We start from the raw sequence: 23,505 nt of genomic DNA on the forward strand, positions 1-23,505 counted from the left end.
GCAGTGAAATCAGAGCTGGGGCCTGGCTTGCCCCTCTCCATCAGTGGTTAAAATAACTCCCTCCCAAGCACCAAAAGGATTTTTCGCCCTCCCCAGCCAGCTCTGTCCAGCTTGCTGCTCTGCGGCGGAGCCAGTGAAGGGTTAACCCCCCTTCGCTGACTCTCAAGGGCCTCCCACTCTGTAGCCGGGAGTATGAATAGCTCCGCTCTGTTCCCTTCCCGGCCACTTGCTCCTGGCTTTTCCGCTCCGGCCAGCAGCCCCCGTTCTTGGCAAGCAGTGCCTCAGTGTGGACCACAGCATGGAGGTCTTCCTGGCCGCCCGAGCCCTCGGGGAGGAATCCCTCCAGATGTGGGACCTCAACAAGCGCCTGGAAGCCTACTTGGCCCGGGTCAAGTTCCTGGAAGAGGAGAACGAGCTGCTGAGAGCGGAGATCCAGAGCGCCAAGGACAGCCCGGTGGAGAGCTCCTGGCGGGGCAAGTATGAGGAGGAGCTGAGCACCTTGAGGGCGACCTTGGACGACGCCTTCAGAGAGAAGCACGCGGCGGAGCTGGCCAGGGACAACCTGTCGGAGGAGATCGAGCACGTGAAGACCCGCTGCCAGAAGGAGCGGGCGGCCCAGGAAGAAGCCAAACGGCAGCTGGCCCTGAGCAAGAAGGAGCTGGAGGAGGAGAGACGGGCTCAGATCTGGCTGAGGGAGAAGGCCGCCCAGCTGGAGAAAGAAGTGGAGGTGCTGGTGGAAGTTCACGAGGAGGAGAAAGCTGGGCTGGAGCAGGAGCTGGCGAGCTTCTCCCAGAGCCTGGAGAGCTTCCGCGCCGTGCCGGTGGCTTTCCAGCCCGTGGAGGTGGAGGACTATTCCAAGAGGCTCTCGGAGATCTGGAGAGGAGCGGTGGAGACCTACAAGAGCGAGGTCTCCCAGCTGGAGAGCTCCTTCTGCCAGGCCAAGGAGAACCTCTGGAAGGCGGTGGAAGGCAACCGGCAGAACCAGCTGCAGTTGCAGCAACTGGAGAAGGAGCTGGCTGGGCTGAAAGCTCGGAAGGGGATGCTGGAAGAGAACCTCTCCAGGCAGTGGCAGGACCAGAGAGGGGAGGCTGAGAAGTTCCAGGTGGGTCAGGGGGGCAGGCGGGCAGGCGGGCGGTGGAAACACAGTGGGGCTTGCAGAGCCATTCACTTCCGACAGGCAGCTTGGTGTGCCCAGGATCAGGTCCTGGCGCAGGAGCGCTCTGTAAAGCATTAGAATCAGGGAGACTGCAGGTCCCCTCCACACCCCATCGGGGGCTGGGACAGCTCTCCAGGGGTTAGATCCAGGGGGCGCGGGAGACAGGACTCCTGGGCTCTCCTGCAGGGAAAGGGAATGTTGTCTAGTGGTTAGAGCAGGAGTGGGGAACCTTTTTTGGATCGGGGGCCACTGACCCACAGAAAAATCAGTCGGGGGCCACACAAAAGGGAGAAGCAAAAAAGCTTCTACATTCCCTTTGCACAACAGAGCCTGGGGGCCAGGCTAGTAAATGTTGGGGGGGGGGGGCAGGCTCTGGGGTGGGGCCAAAATGAGGAGTTCGGTGTGTGGGAGGGAAGCGTTCTGTTCCATCCTGGGTCTGGGCGGGCGGGAGGGAGGGTGCAGGAGTGGAGGGGGATTGGGGAGTCTGGGAGAGTGGGAGGCTGCAGGAGCAAGCCGGGGGTGGGAGGGCAGGGCTGGAGGGAAGGTGCAGGAGCAGAGTGGGGTGCAGGGTCTAAGCAGGAGGTGGGATGCCAGGCAGGAGCACCAGTTCCCCAATGCTGGGGGGAGCCCTGAGCCTCAGGGGCCAGATGCAGGCAAGCTGGGGGCCGTATCCAGCCCCCAGGCTGTATGTTTCCCACCCCTGGGTTAGGGCCGGGGGGGATTGGGAGCCAGGACTCCTGGGTTCTACCCCCACCTCTCCATGCCTCAGCTGCAAAACCAGCCCTGGTGATCAGCACTTTGCACCAGCTTAGGGCAGGATGTGTGGGTCGGTGGCTAAGGGACAGGCCTGGAGGCCTAGACTGTGGGGTGCTGCACCTGGCCCTCTCTGCAAGTCCTGCCCCTTCTGTGCTTCTGCTTCTCCTTCCCTCACAGTGGGACTATGAAACTTAACTCCCTGGGGTCCAGTTCAGGTGCCCGGCCTGGGTCTGATGGAGCTGGGAACGGGACGCAGTCGGTGGAGCTCTGAAATCAAGAGCAAGCGATCAATTCAGCCAGGCATCAGGGCTTGCTTAGGGTGTGAACATGGGACTTGTTCAGCATGGGGAGGGGACTCCCAGCAAGTCCTGGAATCAGAGACAAGCCCCCTGCCCCGCCCCAGCTTTGCGGCTCTCCGTATCTGGGGCGAGGGAGACGTTTAACGGAACTGCGAACCCGACAGGGGCATTATGCAGCCTGCGTGAAAACCTTGGCTCACCCCCATCCACCGGGAGTGGGACCCTAAATGAGTCAGCATCACTGCGGAGCCTGTGCACCCCGCACTGCCTTGTTCACAGACGCCGCTGATCAGTCCCGTCCTTCTGTCCGTCCGCCCCTCGTCACCGCCCTGGGGGAGTGAAGCTCTCACACCCCGGAACAGACCTTGCTCCCCGTTATTGGGTTCACCCCTTTCGGAATGAGACAGAGGGTCCAGACCGGAGGGATCGGTTTTCCAGGCTTTCTGAAACGGGAGATGTGCCAAGCGCTTAGAGCTGCTGTCGAGAAAAAAAATTCCTCCCACCACGAAACCTCTGTGAAGCAAAGGAAGCTCCAGGAGGCAGGGAGAATCTCAGGTTTCTGGGGTATTGGAGCGGGAGCCAAAATCTGACTGGCTAGAGAGCAGGAATGAGGCTGTTGCATTGATCCCGGTGTAACAACCAGTTTGGGGCTCTCCACTACAGAAAGGACGTGGACAAACTGGAGAGGGTCCAGCAGAAGGCAACAAAAATGATGAGGGGGCTGGAACACATGAGTGATGCGGAGAGGATGAGGGAACTGGGCTTATTTAGGCTGAGGAAGAGAAGAGGGAGGGGGAATTTGAGAGCAGCCTTCAGCTACCTGAAGGGAGTTCCAGAAAGGATGGAGAGAGGCTGTTCTCAGTGGCGACAGATGGCAGAACAAGGAGCAATGGTCTCAAGTTGCAGTGGGGGAGGTCTAGGTTGGATATTTTGAAAAATGAATTCCCTGCGGGGGGAGGGAGGGTGAAGCCCAGGGATGAGTTCCCTAGAGAGGGGGTGGAATCTCCATCCCTAGAGGTTTTAAAGTCTCAGAGGGGCTGATTTATTTGGTATTGGTCCACGTTGGAGCAGGTGGTTGGACTTAAAGCCCTCCCGGGGTCGCTTCCAACCCTACTCTTCTATGAACTGGGATCCGAACTGGGCCTAACACATCAGGCTTTGGGGCAAGGTCGCTGGCTGAATCTCTGGGGCCATTTCCAAAATTCAACTCTTGGAGCAGATTTCTAGCCGCCTCAACGCTCTCAGGTGTGTTTGGCCTGCAAGGATTTCAGGCGGGTTCCTTTCCGGTTTGTAAGCCAAATGGTGGTTTCGAATTGACTTGTGTAACTCTGCAGGGATTCTACTGCCTTTCACAGAGCCAGGGCTAGACTGTGATCTCACATCCGTGTAAAGCGGGAGTAGCTATTCGGCGAGTGGGGTCGGATTCGCATCTCAGATACACTGGGGTAAATCCGGAGTAACCCCTGTGGACTTCCATGGAGTTTCTCCCGATTCACGCCACTGCAACCAAGAACTGGCTCAGCTCTTTGATCTCTTTGATCTCCTGCACCCCAGTGGAGAATGCTGCAAAATGAGACCTGTCAAAAGAGCCCAGTCCTCATTTAGAAAAGAGATTGAGTTGCCCATGGCCTCTATGTGCCCCCATCATCTCATAGTCCCAGTTGTCCCAACAGCTGTTTGGTTCAGGTAACTGAGGGCCAGGGAGCCAAATGGGACTAAGGAAGGGCAGAAATCTCAGATGGCTTTGTCCCGTTGCCTCTGAACAGCTGCAAAAATAATTCAATGGGGCAGGGATGTCGCTGGGTTTTATCAGCACGGAAAAGGGTCGAGGAATGCTGTGAAAGTTCAGGGCTAAATTTTACCAGGGCTGCTGATGTGAACAGCCAGGAATTCACCCCACCCCCTGCCGCCTTCAGCCTGGTTGTGTTAGAGGAATCAAAAGAGATCAGGGCTGGGAGGCGGTTTCATGCCTGAGGAATGGGGTTAGAACAGAGCAAAGGGGGAAGCTGGCTTGGGGGGGGGGGGGTTATAGCCTTCATCCTGTTGGGTTTGTAGTAGCGGATTTCTACCCTCCTCACTCTCATCTCCCCAGGGGGATCTCTGGGGCCCCCAAAACATACCTGAACCCCTCCCCAGAGAAGTAATTCAGACCAACTTCCTCAGCCACTTAGCACAACAATCCATGTCTTTCTCTTATCTTGTTCTGTCCTTTTTCATTCACACTCATCCTTCTCTTCTGGTTTTTTTACTTTTTCATTTTCACAATTTTCTTTCTTTCTTTCTTTCTTTCTTTCTTTCTTTCTTTCTTTCTTTCTTTCTTTCTTTCGCTATGTCTAGACTGCAGGCTTCTTTCGAAAGAGGCTCTTTCGAAAGCATCTTTTGAAAGAGCCTCTTTCGAAAGATCGCGTCTAGACTGCAGGCGGATCTTTCGAAAGAGAAATCCGCTTTTTCGAAAGAGAGCACCCAGCGAGTCTGGATGCTCTCTTTCGAAGACGGCCTCTTTACATTGAAGAACGCCTTCCTTCGAAAGAGGAACTTTCGAAGGAAGGCGTTCTTCCTCGTGAAACGAGCTTTACCGCCATTGAAAGAAAAGCCGCGTTCTTTCGAAATAATTTCGAAAGAACACGGCTTGAGTCTGGACGCAGGGGAAGTTTTTTCGGGAAAAGGCTACTTTTCCCGAAAAAACCCCTGAGTCTGGACACGGCCTTTCTTTCTTTCTTTCTTTCTTTCTTTCTTTCTTTCTTTCTTTCTTTCTTTCTTTCTTCACTTTCATCCTTCACACCTCTTCTTCCTGCCCCTAATCCATGGGTGAATTTATTTCAGGTGCTCCTAAATCTCCTGCAATAGTACTTTTCTTTCTAATGCTGAGCAGGAAACCAGAGGCTCTGTGTTTTGCCCCGACACCCATGGGCAAGCTGTCAGTCTCAGTGATACTGGATCCAGCAGCCTGGTCAGTTTCACTCTTGGGGCAGAACCTGATTAAACCAGGCAGCAAATCTCTTCTGTGCCCCATTGATTTGGGGAGGGAAAATTGCTCATAGTGCTGAGTTATGGTCCTCTCGTTCCCATCCCTCGGGAAGGGAGGCTGAGTGATGATTTCCTGTCTGGGCAAAAGGCTGGGAGAGGATGGGGAGAAATGTGAGAGGAGAACTTGGCTTTGGACCAGCCGCTCGCCTGCAAACTGCCTCCCAGGGCGCGCAGGAGGGCCTAGTCTAGTGCAAGCAAAGCGGCACATGGGAAGCAGCTGTTGGAGGCAGAGCAGGGGGGAACTGAGCTGGGGGCTCGCTGGAGATGTTTCAGGGCACAGGAGCTCCAGCAGCTGCAGGCAGAACCATCCCGTCCGTAGGACCGCTCAGGGCAGCCCAGACGCCAGCCCCCTGCTCCACTCTGCCACCCTCTCCCAGCCCACGGTGCTCGGTCAGATTCACCAACTGGAGGAAGCAGAGCACCCCGGGTCCCATGGGGAAGCGGAGCACGGAGAGCTGGGAGATGAGTGTGGGGTGGAGCAGGCTGCCTCCCAAACCATGGTGAGGGGGAAGGCGGTGGCCCCTGCTGCCACCCTGCTCCAGGCCCCCGGTAAAGCCCCTCGCTCGTGTTGCTCAGGGGAGGGGGCTTTGGGCAAGGATGCAAGGCAGGGCCGGGGCAGGGCTTGGAGAAGGGGTGGGGCAGAATGGAGCAGGAGCAGGGCGGGGCCTGCAGCAGTGGGGTTGCCCTGGGCCTAAATTACTGGAGGATTTGCCTCAGGCCCCGCCTCCTCCAGGGACGGCCCTGGCTGCAGGCACTGAGACTGAAAGGTCTGGCTACCACAGGCACCGAAACACCTACACCCAGCTCTGTCACTGGCTCGGTGCCTCAGTTTCCCCAGCTCTTGCCTCTGTCCACTGGAAGCTCTTTGGGGGCAGGGCTGCCTCTCACACTGTGTATATAACCTGGGGGTGGTCCAAACTTTGGAGTTGTTTATATTTTGCAGGGTTCATAATGGAAATGGCTTTTATTCCTCCCACTCCCATAACACATTTTTCCCAGAAGGTGCTTGGATTTGCCAGTGGAATACGGGGGGGGGGGGGGGGGAGAGGCCGGGACTCCTGGCTTGTATTCCCAGCTCTGCCATTCACCAACCTAACCACAGGCAAGTCACTTTCTCATTCTGTGCCTCAGTTTCTCCACCTGACAAATGGACAAAATTACACCAGCCTCCTTTGATGTCTGCCAGCGCAGCCTCCCCTGTGCTTGAGACCATAGACTGCACGGCTGCAAACTATCTTGGCAGCAGCTCTGCCTAGCTACACTCTGGGCTTCCTCTCTAAGGACAGCTGTGTCGATGGCTGTGACTCGCGGTAGGGCCTCGAGTTGGCAGGGAAAGGAAAGGCCTGGAAGGCTGAGTATGAAAACATCCAGGGAGAAGGGAGAGAACCCAGCCCCAGGTGGAAGGATGGTGCCGCGGTGGTGCCCTAGCTCCCTGGTTTCCATTCTCTGCTCTGCAAGGGTATGTCTACACTAGCCCCCTAGTTCGAACTCGGGAGGCTAATGTAGGCATTCGAAGTTGCAAATCAAGCCCGGGATTTAAATATCCCGGGCTTCATTTGCACCTTGCCGGGCGCCGCCATTTTTAAATCCCCCTTAGTCCGAACTCCATGCCTGCAACTACACACAGCACAGAGTAGGTAGTTCGAATTAGGTTCGAATTAGGATCTCTAATTCGAACTACCGTTACTCCTCGTGGAACGAGGTGTACCAGTAGTTCGAATTAGAGATCCTAATTTGAACAACCTACTCCGTGCCATGTGTAGCCACGGGTATGGAGTTCGGACTAAGGGGGATTTAAAAATGGCGGTGCCCGGCAAGATGCAAATGAAGCCCAGGATATTTAAATCCCGGGCTTGATTTGCAACTTCGAATGCCTACATTAGCCTCCCTAGTTCGAACTAGGAGGCTAGTGTAGACATACCCCCACTGATTTCCCATGTGGCCTAGGGCAAGTCACTTAACCTAGATGGGTTGGTTGTTTGAAGGCACTTAGGTTCCTAGGGGGATGCGCAGATGCGTCTACGTAGAAATGCAGGGACAGTGCAAAGGCTTGGGCCTCGGGAGAGTCTGTGGGACACACAGACCCAATGATGCTCACTACTCATATCAGGCCTGACAAACTCGCTACACCCACCACACACCCCGCGTTTACCCAGAAAGTGCTATGCAAGGTATCAAATGAAAGCTGGAGACACACTGGTCACTAATATCATTGCGAAATTATGTACTGATGCTGTCTGAGGAATTATGGTGACGTCCTGGCGTTATGCTGTGAAGTCTGTGGCCAAACACTGGATAAAAAAGGGCTTTTTTCCAGACAAGAGGGAACATAAGAACGGCCATACTGGGTCGGTACTGGGACGGTAGCTATAAGAACATAATGGTCAGACACAAGGTCCATCTTGCCCAGTATCCTGTCTTTGATGATAGCCACCCCAGATGCATCAGAGGGAATAAGTGTAACAAGGTGATTTGGAGTGATCTGTCCCTCTCATCCAGTTGCAGCTTCTACTAGCTGGAGGCATAGGTCACCGGGGGTTGCATCAACTCTAAATTAAACTTTGGGAAACCAACACAGAGGAAACTCTATTTGCATGGAAGTCAACAGCAAAAGCCAGATTTCTCTGAGGGAAGAATGTGAAATTAGCATGGGAAGACTCTGGTCTTGTCTATACTGGCATGTTTTGTCACCAAAACCTGCCTTTGGGTGAAAAACACTGAGAGTGTTTACACTGCAATGGCACTTTTGTTGGGAAAAACAACCAGTTTTGGCGACAAAAGAAATTCCAGACCCATGAGAGACTTTTGTCTTTTCCTTCCCTTCATTGTTGACAAAGAGCCAGTGAGGACTCTGCTGTTTGTTTTGTCAAGAGAACTGGCTTCCCCCAGTATCCCACAATGCCTGCCCTGATGGCTGCACTCAGTGTTTTGTGATCTCTGCTGCCCTGCAGGCATGTGCCCCTCCCCTTTCAAAACTCCAGGAAGCATCTCACAGCTGAGTGAGCTGCTCCATGTGGGGAACAAATAAAAAGCAAATCATTGGCATGCTCCTGTTCTGCCCTGCTGGGAACACAGCAGCAGGCAGACTGCTGCTGCAGGGGGAGGGGCTGGAGAGACGGCTATGCTGCTTTGATATTCCTCAGCAGGGAGAGCTCACAGAGATACGAGGGATCCCAAGAAGCGCAGGGATCAGCTCTGCTTCCCAGAGCACTGCACTGTGGGATGCCTTCCCACAATGCTTTGCTCTATCAGTCGACAGGGGTGCTAGCAATGTGGCCGTGAAATGTCAACAATCAGAGGCAGAAAAACTGGTTTTCACTTTTGGTGACGTTTGCATGTCGACAGCACTTTTGGTGCCAAATCTTCCCAGGGTAGACAAATATAACCACAGCGGGGTTGTCTCACTTCTGGGTCCAAACTGTGAGTTTGGGGGAAAATAAGAGAAACAAAAAGGGATTTGTTATCCATTTCCCCGAGGAGCACTGCGGGCTGAGTCACGCATGAAAAATCTGTGACTTTTTTTTTTTAGTCAAATCAGAAATCAAACTCTCACTAGAGCAGTTTCCTCTCCCTCAAAGCCCTTTTGCGAAGGAGTGGAGCTTCCTAAAGTTACGTTTATCCTCTTAGAAACGTGATACACTTGTATTTTATTGTCACCAGCTCTGTTTCCACGGCCCTTTCTCAGTAACACGTACAACAATCTTTGTTTTATCACAGAGATCTCATGCTGTAATATTAAGCCACAGGTGAGGTTGAATCGGTGTGCGCACTCTCTCTTTGGAGAAGGAGTTTGGTTAATTGCTGTGAGTGTCCAGTGATGGGGGCTCCAGAGGGATGCTTTTTCATGGGGTTCAGGAACTGGGGTGCACTGTTACCTGCAAGGCAAAGTGAGTCTGATACAGCCCTGCAAAGTTTGTCTGGGTAGCTAATCGATTGGGGTGACAGGGAATTATCACCCAAGTTTAGTACCTGCTAATGTCTCTCCGGGTTTGGGCACTTTGGCTACGTCTGCACTGCAGCACTATTTTGGGATACCAGAGGTGTCCCGAAATAGCTACTCCGCATCTTTTGAGTGCACCCATTATTTCGAACTATAACGGGCTCGCTAATCCAATGTCCCTGTAAACCTCATACCACGAGGAGTAAAGGACATTTCAGAATAGCGATTTATTTCAAAATAAGTGCTGGGCAGACTGCGCCAAATTTCAAAATAAGCTATGTCAGAATAATATTGAAATAAGATGTGCCATTTGCATAGTTCAAATCGCGGATCTTCTTTCAATCTACGGTGCAGTGTAGAGGCACCCTTCAAGAAACCAGCACACCTGGGTCCCATTTTAATGCTGCTGAGGGTCTTTGGTCAAGTCACGGTCCTGACCCGTGCCTCAGTTTCCCCCATCTGTAAAATGGGGATTGTGACACTGACCTCCTTTGTCAAGTGCTCAGAGATCTCTGGAGGAGACGCACCAGTTGGGAGCCAGGGATTAGTGTCTTTCCGCACCAAAGTTGCTTTCTAAACTTGTCTCTCTGCACTTCAATTTCACAGCTATGAAATGAGATATTGCAAGACTCCAGTGTGGAGGGAAGAATTCATTCATGAGTGTAAATTGCTCTGATACTACACAGCCGGAGGCTGGGTAAATTACCTGAGATGGGGGAATGACTCCCCCACACTAGAGATCTAAGCTGGGGGAACCCCATCCTGACCTGGGGACGCTTGAGGAGAAGGCCTTTGTGTTTCTCCGGACTCTTTAGTCCTGTTTCCTCGCGGTCTCCCATGAGTGTCGCCAGGCGCCAAGCCGCCCAGTGAGGCATGCACGGAGCCGAACTGACCTTTTGATCCTTTCACTCCCTGCCTTCTGATTTAGATGCTAATTAGCCCTGGGTGGCTACAAAAGACAGTTTCAACATTCCCCACCCCACAGATTCTTCTCCCAGGCCTGCACCCCACGTCCGGGAGAATGCCGTAATGCACCTTATCAGCCTGAACCCCTCACCCGCCACAGCCCGTGGCTTTTGTAATAATAAATTATCCCTCGCGCCTGGTGTCTGGAGATCACCAAGCACATTCCACAAGGGGCATATGAGTAGAATTAGCCTCCCCTCGCATTGTACAGCTGGGGAAACTGAGGCACAGGGGAGTGGAGGGGCTTCGAGGAGGCCCCACTGCAAATCAACAGCAGAACAATCCCAGTTCTGTGACATCCCAGGTAGATGCCTTTATTTACTAGACTACACTGTTTTCTTGGGGGGGGGGGATCCCAGCCAGGAGTACCTGTAACCCTGAGGGTGTGCACAGAGATCGTCCAAAGGGGTACCTCAACTCATCTAGATCTGCCCTAGGGAATACTTTGGGGCAAGTCTCTGGGCCATGCTATCCACCAGCCAGCTGATCACAGGGGTCCCTTCTGGCCTTGGCTTCTAGGACTGTGGGTGGGCTGGATGGGGTCCCTATAGCACCCCTGCAGTCAGGAGGAAGGTCCCAATGTGCCGCCTCCTCCTATTGCCAGGTGGCCCTGGGCCGAAGATGGAGGGTGCCGAGTCCCGGCGCCATTGCTAAGTGCTTCCTCAGAGCACCCCAAGAAGTCTGGGGCAGCAGTGGGGGCGGTAGCCTAGCATCCAAGGAGAGCTGAGTGGAAGTCCTTGCTTTGCCACAGACTCCCTGTGTGACCTTGGGCATGTCCCTTCACCTCCCCACACCTCTGTTCCCCTTTGCCCACTGGCGTCAGCCGCATAGCCCTGGCTCCCACGGCAGGGAGGGGCGCTAAGGGCATTGCAGAGTGGGAGGCCCAGGCACTGCCGGAAGGGGAGCTGGGTGGGTTCCTTAGATCCCAAGTGAGCAGCTCTTTGGTAGTGGCTGCAAAGGGAGGCTTCGGTCTTTGGAGCTGGTGGGTGCTGCTGGGGTCACCTGCCCGCATCCTGACCCTGGCTGTCTCCTGCTTGTCATTCCCAGCTGGCCCTGGAGTCTCTGGAGCAGGAGAAAGAGGCCCTGAGAGTCCAGATTGCTCACGTCCTGGAGGAGAGACAGCAGCTCATGCACCTGAAGATGTCCCTCAGCCTGGAGGTGGCAACGTACAGGTGAGTCATTCCCTCCTCAGCCCCTGGCAGTGCCCTCCTCAGAGCCCGGGCTGACCAAAACATCCCAGAGCATGGCACTAGGGGCCGCTGTACTGCAGAGACTCGTGCAGGCGGCTCAGTAAGGGGCGCTCTCCCTTTGGAGCCTGGGCTGACCACAATAACCCAGCGTGGCACTAGGGGGCGCTGTGCTGCAGGGAGCAGGGTGGGTGGCTCTGTAGGGGGCGCTCTCCCATTGGAGCCCATGCTGACCACAACACCGCAGCGTGGCACTAGGGGGCACTGTGCTGCAGGGAGCAGAGTGGGTGGCTCTGTAGGGGGCGCTCTCCCATTGGAGCCCATGCTGACCACAACACCGCAGCGTGGCAATAGGGGGCACTGTGCTGCAGGGAGCAGTGTGGGTGGCTCTGTAGGGGACGCTCTCCCATTGGAGCCCCTGCTGACCACAACACCCCAGCATGGCACTAGGGGGCGCCATGCTGCAGGGAGCAGAGTGGGTGGATTAATAGGGGGCGCCATCAAAGCCTGTGCTGACCCTCACCCACACACCCCCTCGCATCAGGCCCTGCCCCCGCTCCACCCCTTCCCCAAACCCTGCCTTGCTCCTCCTCCACTCTGCCCCCTTGCCCTTTTCCCCATAGGGCGGTTGGTGCTGCAGCCACGGGCTCCCCAAAAATGCGGGCCTGGGGTGGCCCCCCAAACCGTCCTCAGCGCACCCGTCTCCCAGCCCATCTTCCTGGTCTTCAGGGATCTCCCACTCTTGAAATCTTCACCTCCCTGGAGGATGCTTTGGCCCAGCCCGAGTGTGTGGGCTCAGGGTGGGGGGAGCTGGGTGAAGAGTGGAGCCAGCTCTTGGCAGAGAACGGATTTGGGGGTGGGCCAAAGCCGGTTTGCTTCCCACCAGCTTTCCTCTCGTTGCTGTGCGGTCGAAAGGCTGTGCCACCTGCTAACGAGTACACGGCTCGTTAACATGGCCAGCAAGCTCTGACGGCTGAGACAGCTCAGCAAGGACGTGTGTGGCGCGGCACGTGTTTTTTGCTGCTCTCTGCCCCTTTCTGCAGCTGGCCAGGCGGTGTCAGGAATCAGGTGGGTAAGGAAGTAGAGGATCACAGGCTCCTGTGATTAGCAGATTGCTCCCAGCTAGGTTTTTGTTCCTACTGGTGGTGCACATTCACGGTGCACATACCACAATTATTCCACACATGCATGGAAACGATTCGAGGGAACATTGGTGTCAACACTGATCAGAAGCTAACCCCAATAGCAATTCCTAGACCTTTTCATTTGTATAAAGTAACCTTATTTGACAGATGGGGACGTTAAGGCACAGGGAGGAAAAATGACTTGCCCCTGATCACCTCGCAGAGCAGGAACTAGAATCTACATCTCCTGAGTCCCGACCCAGGGTTCTATCCACAAGGCCTCACTGCCTCCTCCTACTGCATATCCTGACATTGGAACAAGCCTATCCCCGCAGGCCGTGGGGGCGTGGAAAGGTGGGGGAATGTCAAGGTAAACATTCCGCACCATCTATGATCATACTGAAAAAATGCTCCCGTGTCCTTAGATACTTTTGCCTTGTGGAAAAGAAACTCCCCCCGGGGATGAGAATGCAGCGTGAGCGGATACGGAGCCGCCCGACCTCACCGGAGCTCGGGTGTTTTGTTTTGTTTTGTTTGGAAAAGCCTCTTTTGCAAAGGGATTAATAAATAAATAAAACGTGGGATTTGGCGCCTTGGGGCTTTCTTGTCCATTTCTCTTCTCCCTCCCTCCCCAAAGGACAGTCCCTGGGAACCTGCTGCCCAGCTACATTCCCGCCCCCCCTTCCTATCCAGATGGCTCCCAGACAAAAGTCGAGTTGGGGGGAGGGATTAGCATGAGAATAGCATCTTCTGTGGAGAGGGGGAGCCCCTCGGGACTCGGCATTATGTCATCGAGGGCCTGCGCCTCCGTCCCCCTGGAAGCCGAGCAGGGAAGTGTTGTGTGCAGGTCTGGGAGGGCGGGGGACGAACAGGGGGCAGGGGAGCGGGTGGTTGGAAGGAAGGGCTCTCCTTTGCAAAGGAAAAAGGGAGCAGCGAAGCGAATGCAGCATTACCCAGTGTGTCCCTCCAGAAAAGCTGCTGGGTTCAAGGTCCCTGTAAGAAGGTCCCTTCAGCTCCCAACCTGGCACGTAAAATCTGGGGGAGGGGAGCAGCAAAAGGGCATGCTCTAGTGAGCAGGAAGGATGGGCTAGTGGTGAGAGCCTTCATGCTGGAGCCCGGGTGCAATGTCTGGCTCCGCGTGTGACCTTGCCCGAATCACGAAGCCACCGTGTGCCTCAGTTTCCTTGTGTGGCGCACTGCTCTTCCGCGCTGAGGGTTTTTTGAGTTCCTCCTTCTTCAGAAGCATCTAAGGCCAAGGCCAGGCTGGGAGGCCACACGCAGACAGCCAATAGAACAGACAGCAGCAGGGAGAGGGCTGCCGACCCCTGCCTCAGTTTACTTTGTTCTCTTTGCAGCCCCTCCGCTCACTCAACGTCCCCCAGTTACTGGCCCTCTGTGGGCTTCAGTTTCTTCCCGGATAAAAGGGAGCAACGCTGGAATGGAATGGTTCACCCCGCATCCCTTTGAATTTTAGTGGTGTCTGGGCAATTCTGTATTGGACACTCCCAGTCCCACCCCCATACCCGCCCGATGGTTTTTCCTCCTTAAGACAAGCTCCGTACTTATTTTTCTGGAAGGGCAGGAAGGTTCTACTGCTATTGACTGCTTCTGATTGCTGAATCCACACCAATGTTCCCTCTAATTTTTTTCCGTCCATGTGCAGAATAAATGTTGTTATATGCACCAATGCATGTGCAGGTGTGCACCATCCATAGAAACACCGACTGCCGGCAGTGGGGGCTCTGCTAATCAGCTGGGTGGCACTGGAATCTCTCCTGGGTGGCCGCCCAAGCGCTCAGCTTAGGGGGAACCCTGCCCCACATCCCTGGGATGGCTGAAGAGTTGACAGCACCTCCTCCCCACCGCCCAAGTGTACAAAGGGGTGTGTAGAGTACAATGTATGCAAGCCAGTGATCGCCCTCACAGTGTCTACATATAGCACCTGGCACAATGGGGCCCTGGTCTCTGGTGGGGCTTTGGGGAGCTGCTGGGCGCCATCTGTGTAAACAATACGGCATCTGATTGATCCTTGCAGGACGCTCCTGGAAGCGGAGAGCAGCAGGCTGCAGATGCCTCCAGCAGAGTACAAACTGGCCAATGGCTTCAGAGGTAAGATGGAAAAAAGGTTTGTGTGGACCGGGAAGAGGGAGTTCTTTCGCAAGAAGAGGAAAGAGGAAAAAGCACAGGTGCCCTGGTGGCCATTCCACCCACCATAATCACAGCTGACATGTGAGACACTGTCCATGCAGTGTGGACACCACCTGTTGAAAAAGCAGATCGCTTTTTCAATGTGCTTTTGCTGTGTGGACACTCTTTTTTGGAAGACGTTGGAAAATTTCTTCCGGAAAAGCTTCTTCTGAAAGAAGCCAACAGTCTAGACATAGCCTAGAGGGAAAATTGCAGAGTGAATTCTAAACACCCCGAAGAGGCATCATTCAGATCTTGAAAAGATCTTATGCCATTTTGTTTTCAGTTATTGTGAAGCAGGAAGCTGCCAGCATATTCCTGGAGGTGGATTAGCAGCGGCGGATATAGGGCAGGGCGAGTGAGGCATCTGCCCCAGGTCCCGTGCTTCAAAAGGCCCCGTGCACATGCTACTACCTGTTGGCTGTGGCCGTGGCGTATGCACGAAATTGTGCTGCCCTGGGCCCCGCAAAACTCTCATCTGCCCCTGTGGATTAGGATAGTCATCTTCCTTGTGTATAGAAAAATGACCATAACTGCTTCCCCCAATAATGATATTTTGCTTTGACTGCAACTGCACACCCCTGTTAAATGTCAATAGACTTGCAAGGGAGATAGAGTTTGGCTCTTCCTCCTCCCCTCCCATCATTAACAGCTTGAGTACCGTTCTGGTGCGCTGTCACACAGCTGCTGTGTTCCACCCCAGAGATGACTGCAGTCCAATGTTGGGTGATTCCTGGAGGCACATGGGGCACAATGGATCCCGGTACCCTGTTTCCAGAGTCTTTTCCACCACTCAGTTAAGCTGAGACTTGAGCTGTGTGGGCCCACTGCTGGGGGAGGGCGTGTGAATTTCACCCACCGCTTAGAGGAAAGACGCTATATCAAAATTAGACCATTTCCCTGTGGCATAAGGCAGCTGCAGCTCTAGGTAAGAAAATCAGCGCTCTGCTCTGTGCTGATTAGGCCTCAGTCAGAGTATTGTGTCCAGTTCTGGGCATCCCATTTCAGGAAAGATGTGGAGAAACTGGAGAAGGTCCAGAGAAAAGCAACAAAAATGATTAAAGGTCTAAAAACATGACCTGTGAGGGAAGACTGAAAGAATTGGCTTTGTTTAGTCTGGAGAAGAGAAGACTGAGAGGGGGACGTGAGAGCAGCTTTCAAGGACCTAAAAGGGTCTGACAAGGAGGAGAGGAAAAAATTGTTCTCCTTGACCTTCGAGGACAGGACAAGAAGCAATGAGCTTAAATTGCAGCAAGGGAGATTCAGGTTGGACATTCGGAAAAACTTCCTGTCAGGGAGGTTAAGCACTGGAATAAATTGCCTTCGTAGGTTGTAGAATCTCTGGAGATATTTAAGAGCAGGCTGGACAGACATCTATCAGGGATGATCTAGACCCGTGGTCACCAACCAGTAGATCGCGATCTACCGGTAGATCTCAGGGGCTCTAAGAGTAGCTGTTGAGCCCTCTCTGAACTGTGCACCTGCGCAGTACATTTACATTAGATTTCCTCATCTAATGTAGGCGGGGCTTCAAGGAAGGGGCGGGGCAGTAGATCTTCGCCTGTTCTGAGACTTAAAAAGTGATCTTGGGTGTAAAAAGGTTGGAGACCACTGATCTAGACAGTGCTTGGTCCTTCCGTGAGGGCAGGGGACTGGACTTGACCTCTCAAGGTCCCTTCCAGTTCTAGTGTTCTATGACTCTGTATGGAGTCATGCATTTGACTGAAGCATCTTTCCAGGACGAGAGCCAGTCTTAGCCAGGAAACATTCAGGGATGGCAGATACACCACTTCTTTGATAGTCTGTCGCGACAGTTAATCACCCTCATTTTTTAGGCTTATCATTGGAATTGGTCTGACTTCAGCCTCCAGATCTCAGTTCCTGGTCTGCTTTTCTTTGCTAGATCTTTAGCCCTTGCGTAGCTGGTGTTTTCTCCTGGGTGATATCCTTCTGGATACTCATGAGGCTTGTTTTCCTCTGTACTCTTCACAGATGCCAAGCTGGAAGTGAGTACCAGCAAACTCCAAGCCATGACGCCGGAGAGCAGGAGACTGGTTTCCTGGGACCACAGACTGAGCCCCACCACCTTCCAGAAGGGAGAGAGCAAGGCACCGCTATCAAGAAACCCGAACGATTCCCCCCAGCTACGAGCTGCCGCCGGGCTGACCAAGAGCGACGGCCCTGCTGCTAAAGAGTTCCAGAAAATAAACTCCGTCCTTCAGTCCCCGCTCCTGAAAAGCTCCCATGCTGTGAGGGATACCACGGCCCCTGGCAACTCAATCCCCAACCTGCAGGACTCATCTCACCCTGAAGAGGCGATCGCAGCTGCTGAAGTAAAGAGAGTGGCCAACTCTTTCTCCCAGGAGCCATTGGAGAGGCTGGACTCCATGCGCTCCGCGGTGACGGAGCCACAGCCGCTGGGAGGGTCCGATTCAGACACGGAAGGCAGGAGCCCGGGAGCAGAAGGTGAGAATCCAGCTGCGAGCCAGGTGGGAATAGCAGAGATTGATCAGGAAGATGAATGTCAGGAGGAAGCCGGGAAAGAGGTTGAGAAAGATCCCAGCGAAGAACCACCTGGCAAGCTGGCTCCCAAGAAATCACTTTGTCCCGGCCAGGTGGTCAATGAAGCCTTGGAGGATGCACTGAAGGAAGTAATAGATCGCTCCGACTCCAGCTCTCCTGAAGTAGCTAGGGCCCCGAATGACGTGCATTCTTATGACATGAGTCGCCTGGAAGAGGCTTCCGGGCTAGCTGCTTCTCCTGGCACGGTGGGATTGGAAGAAGGACAGGCGACTGAGCATGTCAGCCAGATAGAAGCCAGTCATCCAGCAGAGCAGCTCGAGGTAGCCAAGGGCTCTGCGCCCACAGATGAAATGGAAGGTGGCCTAGAGGACAATTTTGAAGAGGCGACCAGTGAAGGAGACCTGCAGAAGTTCCCGGCTGTGAAAAGCTCCTCTCAACAGGACGGAGACGGGTCTCAGTCAAGTCCTTCCATCATGCAGAGTGAAGCAAGGATCCCTGACAATCTAGCCACCAAGGGAAGGCCTGAAATAGAGACCCAGGAAGAAGTCAGCTTTTGGGAGCAGCATGAGAGTGAAAAAGAGGAGACATCAAGATCACAGAGCACAGAAATGCATGGGGAGCCAGCCGCGGTTTGCAACGGCACGGAGCCGGGAAGCCCATTAAACGAAGGCGAGCTGGTGTTATCGGGGGCAGAGGGAAAGAGCGGGGAGGCTGGCATCTGTGGCCCTGGCAACCTCGCTGTTGCAGAAGGGAATTTGGAAGAGCCTGACCGAGGAGAAGAAGACCTGGAGGGGGGGAGCCTAGCCGCGTGGCATCCGTCAGAAGACGAGGAAAGGCGAGAACTCTGGAACCTTTCTGGAGAGACGGAAGAATGCAACTTCCAAGCAGAGAGGCAGGGAAGTGAGTTTCTGCACACGGAAATACAAGTGACTCAAGCTTTTCCCATGGAAAGTCAACCGACTTTGGTCGTGGAAAGCCACCAAGAACAACATCGTGGTGGAGCTGAGCAGGACAAGTTTGAGGAGGAGGAAATGTTGCTTCCCGAGGCTGAGGCAGCAGTAGGAGAGGAGGACAGGAAAGATCGGAGCCTCAAAGAGGCCATCCTTGGGGATGAGATGATGTCAAAGGCTGAAGAAAACATCCTAGTGGATGAGACCATGGACAGAAGAGAGGACAGTGAAGGACACAAAGGAAAGCTGGACGTGGAAACTATGGGATACGAGGATCTCAGCGCAGATGAGAACACCCTGAGAGATGAGAACTTAAAGCAGGAGAAGGACACCTTGGAGGACGAGGATGGGGATCTGGAAGAGAATGGCTTTGAGCAAGACATTATGCTGATGGATGAGGATCTGGAGAATGGTCAGAGACCGGAGTCCCTGGGCAAAGAGGAAAGAGTAGAAGAGGAGGACTATCAAAGCCAACTGCCGAAGGCACAGGAAGGGGAGGGTCCGGAAGATGGGGTGGGACATCCAGAGATGGAGGAAACAGCTGACATCGCTCTGCAAGAGCCAGCATGGACGGACACTTTAATGACCAGCACTGGAGAAACAGAAAGTGAAGGGGAGCAGATAAAGGGCAGTTTGGGTACAGAGATGGAAGAAACAATGGAAGATGATGATGCCGGTCACTTTATAGGCAGTGCGCATCCGATGCTAGACAGCAAAGCAGAGCAGGAGACCAGTCCTGGCACGGAGCTGATGGAAGAAGACCATGACAGCAGTGAAATAGAGCCAGAGGACATCCAGAGCCAATCTACTTTGCAGCTTGGAGACTCCCCGGGCCATGAAACCAATGATGAGCAGACCAAGGTGCTGGAGGAGGCTTGGGAGATGAAGGTAAAGGTAGATGATGGGGGGGTTGTGGAGGGAGAACTCCGTGAAGAACCTGAAAGGCCAGAGAACATAAACGTGGCTTCCAAGGCACCAGACGGCTCTTCGGAATCTGAGGACTCCCTGGAAGATGTCTCCCCTAATGCCTCCCAGACAGCAGAAGGGATGGAGGAGGAATTGGAAAGTGGCAAGAGGATTATGTTGGAGGAAACGCTGCCAGACAGCACACCCCTGCGCTTCTATGAAAAGGAGATGCTGGACGAAGCCACGGCCAATCAACAGCCTCCAGTAAGTGATGCTGGTGGAGATGCATCGCCAGCCCCCGAAAGCCCTGAGGTTCCTCCAGAGGACGAAGGACAGTTAGAGGGCAGGGCCACACCCACAAGCTCCCAAGAGGAGGAAAGCCACGAGGAGGATGCATCTGACACGGCATTGGCAGGCACACCAGAGAGGGCAGCGGTAGAAGGTTATTTCATGGTTTCGGCACCCGCCCAAAAGACACCCCGTTTGGAGGAAGCCGAGGTTCTGGAGGACTTTGAAGAAAGCGATGTCGGAACCTCGAATCTGCCCAGAGCAGATCCAAAAATGCACCCGGCGCTGTCTGAAAGGCCAAGGGAGGAACGGCTCTTCGCTGCTCAATCGGAGGAGGAGGCTGAAGGGACCTTCGAACAGGAGCGCGACACCGGCAAAGAAAGCGAGGGGAGAGGGTTTCCTCAAGAGGAGAGTGAGCCCCGCAGCTCAGATTTCACCTGGGAGCCGGAAAAGGATGGTGATTTCCCAACAGAAGAAAACGGCTGCCGTAGCATTTCAGGTGGTGCTCAAACAGAGAGCGACGGTACGCTGGATGCTATCGAGTCAGGTGACCTACAACCTGAAGAGGCTCAGAAGGTTTCTCCGTTGAGCAGCACGGCTGACCTAGGAGACGCTGGTTTGGAAGGGCAGCTGCCTCTTAGCCCGAAAGGAAGCCCAAATTCCAGCAGCCCTCTTTCCTCCGAGGATGAGGAGTCCCCCAACGTCACCCAATCTCATCCGGCTTCTGATCCAGAACTCAGCGAAGGAGTTGACCCCGGACAGCCAAAGGATGCTCCAGAGGTGAATCAAAGCGGCATGGACCACGCCGTGGAGGTGGTAGCAAAGATTCCGGCAGAGGTCATGAAAGACTCAGACATTCTGGAGATTGTAGAGCAAGCTCTGGAGTTTAACCAAGAGCTGATGTTGGGTGTGAGGCTTTCAGAGCTGCATGCTGAAGGGGAACAGCCGGCTCCAGGTGGGGGTGAAGCGTCCAACCAGACTCAGGAGGTTGGGAGAGGCGGCGGCGACTCCTCTCCTGCGTTATCCGAGACGAGTGAGACTGAGGCTTTGCAGGAGACTCTTGTGACCTCCTCACCGCATGCCAAGGACCTGACAATATCCAGCCACATTTGGACGGAGAGCAACACCAACGGGGAACTGAATGGGCTGCATGAAGAGCAGATATTGAATGGGATCGCCGACCTGCAGCTAGTAGCCGATCAGAACGACTGTGCAAAATCCAGAGAGCATGAGATGAGCTCTTCAGGGGAGGAATTCTTTGGGAAGGTCCCCTTCATCCAGGAATTCCATGAAGAGGAACCCCTCTCCGAAACTCTGCGAAGCCAGAGCCCATTGCAAACGCCAGACTATGAAGAAGGCCACAGACCTGGAGAAGAACACTCCAAGAAAGCTCAGGTCTCCAGTGAAACCGACAACAGCAAATTCGCTGACATAATGCAGAGCACTTGCATGCAAAGACAGGACCTTGAGGGTCAAACCATCTCTGTCTTATCCCCTTTCGGAGATGATGCCTTTCACCTGGGACCCAGCCAGCATCTGAAATTCCAGCTCAAAGATGAACAAGAATCCTGGTCTTCAGAAGAAGACTGAAGGGATATGGAAGACACTCTAACCACAGACACATTACAGCTGTTACTTCTGCTCAAATGAAACCATATAATTGTAGGGCAGATGAGGGATCTTCACCCCTGTTCTCCTCTAATAGCTGGCCCTCTTCTAAACGTATGGTAGGCAATTTTCTGTTGACAATCAGAAGCAGCATGTAGAAAGTTTACCCTCCTAACACCATTTTTTAAATGATTTTTAACACGCTTATTTGGATTTTCTTTTTAAACACTTGAGAATTAAACCCCAGTGTCCTGTAGAATGTAGCAAAAGAGACTCCAAGACTTAGGGTTCAGTTGTGTCCCGGTGGGGTACAAAGTTCATGGAAAGTAACTGGGAAAATTCAGCCTTTTAAGAGCAATTTAGGATCGGGAGGAATGCTCCAGCCAGGGAAGGGGGTTCTAATTATTTTTTTCATACAACAAATTTCACATTGGACGTGGCTTTCAATTATACTACAGCCCCTTTCTAGCACTCCGTAAGGATACTTCACATGCATGGAAAGTCCCCATTACACAAGCAAGTCTTAGGAGCATTTTTCATCCTCTGTGGCTTTTTAACTTCAGTCGTCGGGTTCGTTTGTCTGCTTTGCGTACCGAGGTGTTTCATTTACATTGTGTGGCTTTCTGAGACCTTCAATGCCTTTTCTTTCCATCTAAACGGCGACGGGCTGGTAGCTTGTGAATGGGGAAGATGACCTCGATCCACGGTGAAATATATGCTCACCGCACTTTCAGTGGTTACTGAGTTTTCGCCCGCCACGTCTGGCTGACACCTCTTTAGGACAGCTCTCCTCATAGAGCAAGGAAGGTCTCCTCTGAGCGGGGGATGTCTTCTCTACTTCCAACTTTAGACGTGAAATGCACCAGCCCGAGAGAAATCACCATGCAGAGTAAAATAGGGCTTTTTCCCACAGGGTCCTTTTTTCCCCTTGAAACAGACGATGCCAAAAAGAGTGTTCCCAGCAGTTGTAGTTGGGTAGTGGCCAAGACAACAATACAGACTACAGCCGAGACAACCACTTGTGTCTTTGCCACTAGTTTGAGGGAGGGAGGGAGGAGGTCAGGAACTCAGCTGAGCTTGAAGGCAAACTCTTTCTAGGGCTTGTGCCTCCTGGTTCATAACGCCTTGCTAGATCTATAGAGCTGAACCCCTTATCGGCAGCGATCAGCTATGCCCTGTCTGCCTTGCGGGGGGAGAGGACACATTGCATGCTGGTGAGGTCTGCACATTGACACACAGGGTTGGGTCCTCGGTCGCATATCCCACACCTTTGAAGTCGATGGACCACATCGCCAGTGGGTGGATAGCAACATAAGAACGGCCAAGCTGAGTCAGACCAAAGGTCCATCTAGGCCAGTGCCCTGTCTTCCAACAGTGGCTGATGGCAGGTGCCCCAAAGGGAATGAACAAAACAGGGAACCATCAATTGATCCATTCCCTGTCACCCAGCTTCTGACAAACAAAGGCTAGGGACACCATTCCTGCCCATCCTAGCTAACAGCCATGGCCCTATCCTCCATGAATTTATTTAGCTCTTTTTTGAACCCTGCTAAAGTCCTGGCCTCCACAACATCCTTTGGCAGGGAGTTCCACAGGTTGATGTGGGCCATTGCTCCATCAGAGCAAGCCAGAGGTTCAAAATGGTTCATTACCTCCCCTCCGGTTGATCTAACAAAGACCCTGGAAGAAACCACCTCCTAACATCCTTCCATCCCACCAATTATGAACGGATGGTGGCCACTCTGATTCTTCACCCACGAAGGGAAATATTCTTGTGGACTTTGTCTAACTCCTTCACTGCTATTCCTGATCCAAGAATGAGATCTTTTTTATTCCTCTTCCCCGTGCGGAGCAATTAGTGAGCGTGCAGGGCTGTTGTCGGTTCTGGAAGGTGTGTGAAGATGACACAGTGTAACCCAAAGATGAACAGACTCCTGTCTGGGCGTCCGCATGCATTCTGGTTGCTTTGAATCCTGACAAACAGCTTTGAAGCGGATGTGTCAACCTGCCTCTCCCACTGAACTTTCTGCTCGGCTGCCGTGTCTTCTAAGCTCGTGAAGCCGTCTGGGATGTGCCGGATGAGTTGCACAATGTATTCTGTGCCTCGTCTGTAATTTAATAAAGCAATTTTCTTCCCACCTCAATGATTCAGTGTCTTGCCTTCTCATTGGCCACCTGTCCCATGTCATTTCAGAGCAATATCCCAAGCTGCTTAGCTCATCCAGACACGGCACAAATATTTGTTCCAGAGGACAGAGGCTGAGCCTTAACTGCGCACATTTGAAGCGTGGCTGGATTGGTGACTTCTCTGGAGCAGGGTTTGGGTTTTTTTATTCAGTGTTTATACAGCACCTAGTGCCCCGAGGTCTTGGCTAGAATTCCCTGTAAGCAGAGTGCTTGGGCAGCCCTCCAGGAAAGATTCCAATGCCACCCAGCTGATGAGCAGAGCGCCCACAGCATGTGTTTCTCCAGGTGGTGCACATCTGCACATGCCTTGGTGCACATAACAAAATGTATTCCACACCTGGATGGAAAAAATTAGAAGACGACCGGTCCTACCCCATGACTGGGCACTGGTACCATACAAA

At 53.5% G+C, this 23,505-nt stretch overlaps 1 protein-coding gene across 1 annotated transcript; it reads left to right on the forward strand.

Moving 5' to 3' along the window:
* The first annotated feature begins 205 nt into the window (after nt 1-205).
* NES (nestin) lies at nt 206-23,061 on the forward strand. The gene is made up of 4 exons (XM_075908384.1): nt 206-1,102; nt 11,192-11,316; nt 14,491-14,564; nt 16,635-23,061. Exons 1-4 carry the CDS (start codon nt 299-301, stop codon nt 20,897-20,899), a joined length of 5,268 nt encoding a protein of 1,755 aa, XP_075764499.1. The 5' UTR covers nt 206-298; the 3' UTR covers nt 20,900-23,061.
* The last annotated feature ends 444 nt before the right edge of the window (nt 23,062-23,505 follow it).

This window comes from Pelodiscus sinensis, chromosome 24, assembly GCF_049634645.1.
Source record: "Pelodiscus sinensis isolate JC-2024 chromosome 24, ASM4963464v1, whole genome shotgun sequence".
Classification (NCBI taxonomy): domain Eukaryota; kingdom Metazoa; phylum Chordata; order Testudines; family Trionychidae; genus Pelodiscus; species Pelodiscus sinensis.

What these genes read in the sequence shown, in the direction of transcription:
- NES (XM_075908384.1), top strand. Translation starts at nt 299, where the DNA reads ATGGAGGTCTTCCTGGCCGCCCGAGCCCTCGGGGAGGAATCCCTCCAG. An exon ending in GGGAGGCTGAGAAGTTCCAG is followed by an intron (nt 1,103 to 11,191) that starts GTGGGTCAGGGG and finishes TGTCATTCCCAG; the next exon opens with CTGGCCCTGGAGTCTCTGGA. An exon ending in CTGGAGGTGGCAACGTACAG is followed by an intron (nt 11,317 to 14,490) that starts GTGAGTCATTCC and finishes TGATCCTTGCAG; the next exon opens with GACGCTCCTGGAAGCGGAGA.